Raw genomic sequence first — 8,208 nt, 5'->3', positions numbered from 1 at the left:
TTTACTACTTGCCAAATTAGAGGCATATGGTCTCGACAAAAATGCCTTAGACATAATGCACAGCTACTTGAGTAAAAGAAAACAGCGAGTGAAAGTCGGCGATACTCTAAGCTGTTGGGAAAATCTACATAAAGGTGTTCCTCAAGGTTCCATCATTGGTCCCCTGCTGTTCAACATTTTCATAAATGACATCTTTCATTCTATTGAAAATTGTAACCTCTACAACTACGCAGATGATAACACCTTAAGTGCTGCACACCCAGACTTTGATACCTTAAAAAGGGAGCTCGAATATGATGCACAAAATGCTATAAACTGGTTCTCTTTAAACGAGATGGAAGCTGACCCTGAAAAATTCCAAGCTATTTTTATTGGCAAAACAGGAGTCAACCATAGTGATGAGCAATTATCTTTCAATGGAAAATTGGTGAAACCAGAACCCTGGGTCAAGCTCCTTGGGGTTTACTTTGATTCAAGACTGACTTTCAACAAACACATCTCAGAACTATGTTCAAAAACAGCATGTCAATTAAACACTCTGAAAAGGCTTTCAGCTCATCTAGATGTCCCAAGTCGGCTTGCCATTTTCAGGCACTTTACATTATCAAACTTTAATTATTGTCCGTTAGTGTGGCACTTTTGTGGTGAGGGAAATATGAAAAAATTAGAAAAGATACAGGAAAGGGGTCTAAGATTTGTCTACGACAACCACACAAGCAGTTACGACGAGCTTTTAAATATGTCAGGCCTCAGCACTCTGCACTTGAACAGGCTACGTATGCTTGCACTTGAGGTTTACAAAGCTATACATGGACTTGCACCTTCCTACATCTCCGACCTTTTCCAAGAAAGAACAACAAGTTACAACCTTAGAGGAGAAAAGACTCTAAATATTCCCAGATTTAACACAGTGACATATGGCAAAAAATCCTTATCATATCTTGGGCCAAAAATATGGAATGATCTCTCAAATGACTTAAAGCAAAGCATCAATTCAAATGAGTTTAAATCACTTTTAAGGCTTTGGGAAGGACCCAAATGCAGATGTAGCCTGTGTAACCTATAGGCCCCCTATGCTTTTAGTGAAAATGTGTAATAATACGTCATGTTTACATTGTTTATATAACTGTATCATTGAGCATTGTATGTAAAATTGTGTTTTTCACAGTTGATTTAGGTATAGCATTCTGCACATTTCCCATAAAAAACTTTTTTCTCTTTTTTCTAAATTGTTATCTTAATAGATTTCGTGTTTTTGTTTACTCTTTGTAGATTTTTTTTTTTTTTTTCACTAGACTTCATGTGTAATATTGCATTATCGTAGATATGTTTTTGTCCTTATACAGTCGGAGAATAGCTGTAAAGCTAATGTTTCCATTCAATTTGTAACCGACATGAAATAAAATTTATTGTATTGTATTGTATTGTAGGCCTACATGTAGGCCTACCATTTCAACCGTACAAAAATACATTCTCGTCATTTATGAGGTTTGGCGACATTTTAACGTTAAATCTATCAATATAAAGCAAATTGCCGATATGAACAGAAGTGAACAAAAGAATTTATTCAGAGAACATATTAATATATCTGTAAATACATAAGGCTTATGTGCGGGATGCGGCACCCTGAGCTTCAGAGCTAACTTGACACTAACCTTTTCACTGTAGCCTATCTCCATCGTGTCAAGTAACCTCTGACCAGATTCGATTGCCTCCGCCGCCCGCCAATCAAATTTAAAAGCCCGCACTCAATTACTCATTAAACGATCTAGCCAATGAACGCGAACGAGTCAAAGCGCGCTTTGTTCAAATCCGGACCAATCAAAGATAAGGCTGAATATCAGGGTCTTGCCGTAACCTGTGGGCAGCACGCAAATAACATCGTCTCTCAGTAGATAATGATGCAGGGCATCATACTGCTCTGGTTTCAATTCCGATATACTCCATGCTTTCTTTGTGTACGGTTATGCACTCGGAACCACTCGGAACTACTCGGATGTCTCCGCACTCGACAATAACTATGTTGTTAGTATGGAGCTTGCGGAATCAGCCGAGGATTGCCGATTGACGATCAACCAATCAGCGTTTTCACCAAACTTTGGTGAAAAATTTTGAAACATGGATTCGATTGGCTTATATAAAATAGGTCAAACTATTTTCGTCAGAGGTTACTTGACACGATGGAGATAGGCTACAGTGAAAAGGTTAGTGTCAAGTTAGCTCTGAAGCTCAGGGTGGGATGCGGGGATATTGACTTTATTTGGAGTATTCATAGCTTTTCTTGATTAGCGCCATCTGTTGTCTTTCTGGCAACGTCGAGCATGGACATGGAAGACGCTTTTGCAACCTTACCTGACTTATAATTATATTTCGTGCAGGTAAATTTATTGAGTTAAGGAAGTTGGTCGTCATAACCGCTTTACCTGAGAGCCAAAATTCTGAATATTTGCATGGCGAGACCTGCTAGTGGCAAGGTAACTCTATGAAATAGAGTCAGTTTTGTAGTAGCAGCTAATTCTACTGGTATGATAGGGGCCCAGTGCTAGCTGGTCCACGGCCTAAACATACCCGACCTACATGAAAAGGGGACCGTTTAATCCTGGGACGACGCGTGGGGAGGCATCTGTTGTGTTTTGTATGTCAAGTTGTCTTGCAACATAACATATTAAATCTAGAAGGGGAGAAAGGGGGTTGTGGTTGGGGTAACATTGTCGACTGTTTTTGAGTTACAGTTTTTCTAATTTTTTGTGTTTAATGGGGTTGAAATTGGTGTTCAGTTATTGCAGTTAAAATATTTAGATATATCGAAAACAATTTTCTCAACAGCTTGGAGAGTTAATATCCTGGTGATGAAGGGGATATTGTTGAAACTTCCAGGAAAGTTAATTTATCACTACATGTTATTTTTAAGTCCAACATGCAATATAAAAACACCTTTCAATGTTGTAGGTGCTACGGGTTCAGAAAAGATGATGAAGTACAAACTGTTCATGGGGATCTGTGGCAGGCTATACAGTGCCTCAATTATGTCAATGAATGGAGCTTCTCACAGACATTTCTGCAGTTCAATTCAATCTGATGTTTCCTCACCAGAAACTTCAGTGACAGTAGGCAGCCAGACTTATGCCAGAGATGAGATGACAAATGTGACACCACATATACTGTCCAAAGTTGGCAGCAATCTTCATAATCGAAAATATCACCCTCTGAACTTACTGAAGCAAAGGATTCGAGATCACTTTTACAAAAATTACGTCAAGCCACGGGGCAACCCGATATTTACTGTCGTTGATGACTTGCCACCTGTTGTCACCATTGAACAATGTTTTGATAGCTTATTGACTCCAAAAGACCACGTGAGCCGGAAACCATCAGATACGTATTATGTAAACAGGCACCATGTGCTTCGCACCCACACCTCGGCTCATCAGTCTGATTTGATTCGCATGGGTTGTGACCAGTTTCTTGTGATTGGAGACGTGTACAGAAGAGACACCATAGATAAGTCCCATTACCCAGTGTTCCACCAGTGTGAAGGTGTGAGATTGTTCACAGAACGTGAGGTATGAATTTATAGATGGGAATTCAATGGATCATTGTCACAGAACCTGGGGTAGCGCTTACACTTGCCAGTTTAGCCCAATGCTAACACTGGCTTAAACTGGCTAAACAAAAAGGCTTGATTGAGTTGTTTTAGTCAAATTGCAACCATCTGGATATAACAAATTGACAAAAAAAAATTGTGATTTGGCTGAAGGGAAAAATTGGAAGCGCTATCCCAAGATAATATCTTCAATAGAGTGTAAATGTGATCTAATGGCTTGTATGCCACCATCTAATATTGGTTACCCTTCATAAAGATTTAATTTATGCAGGAGAATCCCATAGATTGTGCAAGTGTTAAAAGCATCTTTCAAATGTTAATGATCTAAAAAAAATTGGGCTACATGTTAACTAACTAATATACTTATAACTTATTGAAAGTTAATTGCTCTTGAGTCCATTACATTAAGTCAAACTATTTTCAGATACTATCTGATTTTTAATCTTTCTTTGGCAGCTTTTAATCAGTAAATTCTCAGAACAGGACATGGAAGGTCTGACGGTGTTTGAGCAGGGCCCTCGTATCCCAGCCAAGCAGGCCCCTCATACGCAGGATGCCGTCGTTCTCTTGGAGGCCGACCTGAAGTGGACACTGACAAGATTGGCTCATGATATATTTGGAAAAGGTATGTGTTTGTATGTTTGAATGATGTTTTCATCTTAGGACATACTGGAATTACTTTCAAATGCTTAGCACTTCGCTTACTGTATAATGTATTTTTATAGACAGAAAAAAGCCATGTTATATATGAATGTGGTACTCTTTACTTCTCCTTCAGGTGATACTGACAAAATATCAATTTTGGAAGTGTAACAAACCAAATTTGTTGTAACTAAGGGAGAATTCCCAGTGAGACTTTCTAAGTAGATCTGCATACTTGTATAATCATCAGCTTTTCTGTATTCTGCTCAGTGCCAGGGGGAGGCGTGTTAATCTGCTGATTTGATTGTATTTATCTAGAGTCTCCACAGAGTTGGATCAATCTACATAGAACGATAGTTTCATTGGGAATGAGCCCTGAGCAAACATTTTCCACATTTCACTGCTTGTTCCAGATGTAGAGACCCAGTGGGTGGACTGTTATTACCCACATTTCACTGCTTGTTCCAGATGTAGAGACCCAGTGGGTGGATTGTTATTTCCTACATTTCACTGCTTGTTCCAGATATAGAGACCCAGTGGGTGGATTGTTATTTCCTACATTTCACTGCTTGTTCCAGATATAGAGACCCAGTGGGTGGATTGTTATTTCCTACATTTCACTGCTTGTTCCAGATGTAGAGACCCAGTGGGTGGATTGTTATTTCCTACATTTCACTGCTTGTTTCAGATATAGAGACCCAGTGGGTGGACTGCTATTTCCCACATTTCACTGCTTGTTCCAAATATAGAGACCCAATGGGTTGACTGTTATTACCCACATTTCACTGCTTGTTTCAGATATAGAGAGCCAGTGGGTGGACTGTTATTTCCCACATTTCACTGCTTGTTTCAGATATAGAGACCCAGTGGGTGGATTGTTATTTCCCATTCACACACCCGTCCTGGGAGCTGGAGATCAAGTATAAGGGGGAGTGGCTGGAGGTGCTGGGCTGCGGGGTCATGGAGCAGGAGATACTAAACGAAGGTGATTATTAGCTTGGCCAGTAGTGTGGAATTTAGTGACGGAATTTTTCCTGGTTTTGTCCAGAAATAAGGCTATTAGGATAATGTATTTCTGTCCCCCTGGACCTCCCATATAAAGCTGATTACCTTCTGTGCTTGTATTTTCAGAATGTTATTAATGGGTCAAGTTTCATCTGTGGGTTGTATTTTCATAGGTGTTTGTTTGCTTGTTTGTTTGTTAGTGGGCAAACTGTCCTGAAAGTTTTTCGGAGATGTTGGTGACATTTCCAGTATACACAGTAATCACTGTGTGTTAGCTGTTCAGAGGGAGATTGTTTAGGTGTAAATATCCGTACAGGAGTTTGGGCAACTGCACATCAGAGATTCACAGATTGTCAATTATTTAAAAACATTCAATGCCCTGTTTGGTTTTTAATGCATAAAAGGCTAGCATACTGCTACTACCATATCCTAAAATGTTTTAGTTACATATGTATCATAAAATATAATGTAAAGAGTGAAATTGTCTTGTGTGTTTGTTTCTTATAATTAAAAAGATGGGAATTGCGTATTCTAAATTACAATATGAAATTTCTTCAGACAACAATTAAACTCAAAGGCCCCACTCAGAATAGGGGACTATCTAGTCCGAGGGTCATGTATGGTCAACCCACTCGAATACTTCCCCACAGGATATCTGTTTAGTGTCTATTAGCAGTTAAGATGGCAAGCTTTGTATTGGGTTGCCATATTTGACCTTCGGACTAGATAGTCCCTTATTCTGAATGGGGCCAAAGAGTTACTTGCACTCTATTATGAATTGTAGTTTCTCACAAGACAGCTTCTTGTACTGAAAATGTAAACTTAGAGCTGAAAAGAAAACTGTTAACATTTCAGCTGGAGCTGGGAACAAGGTGGGCTGGGCGTTTGGCCTGGGTCTGGAGAGGTGGGCCATGAAGATGTACGACATCCCAGATATCCGCCTTTTCTGGAGCCAGGACTCTGGCTTTCTCTCTCAGTTCAGAGTGGATGATGCCAATACACCTATTAAGTACAAAGTGAGTTATATGTTAAGATTTTTGGATATTTCTAGGAAGTTTGCTGTTTACCGTAAAGATCTATTTGCAATTGTAGCAATAAGTAAAAATATTGGTTGCAATTGCCACAATATGCCACTGGTAGCTTTGCAAATGAACTTTAGTTTACAGCATATGTACCTAAAAGAATTAAGAATTCATGAGTTTGAAATTGTGTGAAGAAAGAAAAAAAAATGAAAAAAGAAAGGTTAAAAGAGCATTCAGGTAAGTATGTAGTCAGATCTTGTAATGTATGCTCGTATACGTATTTCACAAGTTGGGTTAATTTATTTATTAAATCATGTTTTATCTATTTAATTTATTTTCTGCTGTTTTTTCAGCCCGTGAGCGTCCATCCCCAGTGTTACAATGACATCTCCTTTTGGATCCCGGACAATTACACTGAAAATGATTTCTACGACTTGGTGCGTGGCCTGGGGAGTGACATGGTGGAACAGGTGGAACTCATTGACAATTTCACACACCCCAAGAAGGGTCGAACCAGCCACTGCTACAGAATAACATACAGGCATATGGACAGGGCAGTACATCAGGAGGAGGCCAATAAGATACATGCACTTATCACCGAGGCTGCTATTAATAATCTTGCAGTGGAAGTACGATAGCATTTTGCCCCTGCCCACGCCCCCTCCCCCCTCTCCTCACAAGGGTGTAATATATCATGATGAGCTTGAGTCAGTAATATCACCCCCCCCCCCTCCTCTCCCCTCAGATCTGTCATTGAATTGTACTGATTGAATCACTGACACTTGTAATAACACAATAAAGGCAAAACTCCAATATTCACAAGAGTACATTACAGTTACACAGCTTGGAACAGTTTATAAAACACTGTGTGAACTCTGTGAGCTATTTTTATACATTTTTATGGCATTTTATGGCATTATCGTGTTGGGTACCTGTAATGCATTGATTGATGCATATGAATCATTGAATTTCTGAAAAAAAAATAAAAGAATTTAATATACAGTGTGGCTTTTTTATATTGATCAGAGGAGACAATTACAATTAATGTTTTTTCTTTTATACTTGAAATCTAGATTGCTATTTTAAGGCAAGTGCGTTTTCATTACAGCGAGCATAATATGCAGGGTTCCTCAAAATTATTCATCTGATGAGCAATCCTGGCCAACTTAACATTTTGCATTATTTTTATACAGTAGCATGAGATAAGCCAATGGGATAGGCAATGGGATAAGTACAATAAATGTAAATATTCCACGTAAAGGTTTACTTGTATGGAAGAATTAACGAAAAAAATTATCTTGTGCGTGCTCAGTTCTGATGACTTGTAGTATTTTAATACTAAATGATACAGTTAAATCCGTGGCGAGTGGTGAAATTGATCACATTCAGAAATAAAAGGTGGGGTGATCCACTTATTATAAGGTGCGTCAAGTTATATATCTCTGATAATATTCGCAATTTCTGTATAACTAGAGTGCTAAGATTTTCTTTCAGTAGTCACTTTTTTGTTTGAAAGCGTAAATAGGACGGCTAGAGGCTGATTATTCAGACGTGTTACATGTATTTCTTTCGTACAAAAATTATTAATATTTTTAGGGAAATATGTGCGTTTTATGTAATGCATCTTCCCTGTAATCGTTTTCTGCATCTTTATATATTTTATATACAGTATATTGGTTTTTTTTTCGCTATCCGAGCGCCTTCATCGAATGCAAAATCTCGTCCCAACAAACACAATGTGGGTACAACATATATCCCCAATAATAATAATAGCTTTGTCACTTAATGTTTTCTTATAGCACAGCATGTAATTTTCACTTCAATTAATTTCTTACAGTGTATTGAAGTGATAAATGAGGGATTTGACCCGTAATTACACCAACCTGTTGAGTGACAGAAAGGCGAAACACAATGCTGCATTCTTTGGATAAAAAA

At 38.5% G+C, this 8,208-nt stretch overlaps 1 protein-coding gene across 3 annotated transcripts; it reads left to right on the top strand.

The window, feature by feature from the left end:
* Window positions 1-2,244: 2,244 nt before the first annotated feature.
* On the top strand, window positions 2,245-7,275 carry LOC106157826 (phenylalanine--tRNA ligase, mitochondrial). 3 transcript variants are annotated; one of them, XM_087011811.1, is made up of 6 exons: window positions 2,245-2,378; window positions 2,950-3,563; window positions 4,061-4,229; window positions 5,100-5,231; window positions 6,107-6,267; window positions 6,627-7,275. In XM_087011811.1, the coding sequence occupies exons 2-6, from the start codon at window positions 2,970-2,972 to the stop codon at window positions 6,909-6,911; spliced, it is 1,341 nt and encodes a 446-aa protein (XP_086867937.1). In that variant the 5' UTR covers window positions 2,245-2,378; window positions 2,950-2,969; the 3' UTR covers window positions 6,912-7,275. The 3 variants fall into 3 exon arrangements, with proteins under 3 accessions (XP_086867937.1, XP_086867938.1, XP_086867936.1); XM_087011812.1 differs by having other exon boundaries at window positions 2,303-2,474; XM_087011810.1 differs by lacking the exon at window positions 2,245-2,378 and adding an exon at window positions 2,530-2,635.
* The last annotated feature ends 933 nt before the right edge of the window (window positions 7,276-8,208 follow it).

Source organism: Lingula anatina, chromosome 4 (assembly GCF_051362555.1).
Source record: "Lingula anatina isolate TDL-2025a chromosome 4, LinAna3.0, whole genome shotgun sequence".
In the NCBI taxonomy this organism is placed as follows: Eukaryota; Metazoa; Brachiopoda; class Lingulata; order Lingulida; family Lingulidae; genus Lingula; species Lingula anatina.
Note: the sequence above shows the minus strand (reverse complement) of the source record. Positions and strands in the feature narration are given on the sequence as shown.

Excerpts from the sequence above, each read along its gene's own strand:
- LOC106157826 (XM_087011810.1), top strand. The coding sequence starts at position 2,578 with ATGAAAAGGGGACCGTTTAATCCTGGGACGACGCGTGGGGAGGCATCT. Across the intron at positions 2,636-2,949 it reads GGAGGCATCTGTTGTGTTTT|GTGCTACGGGTTCAGAAAAG; the intron begins GTATGTCAAGTT and ends TCAATGTTGTAG. Across the intron at positions 5,232-6,106 it reads GCAGGAGATACTAAACGAAG|CTGGAGCTGGGAACAAGGTG; the intron begins GTGATTATTAGC and ends TTAACATTTCAG.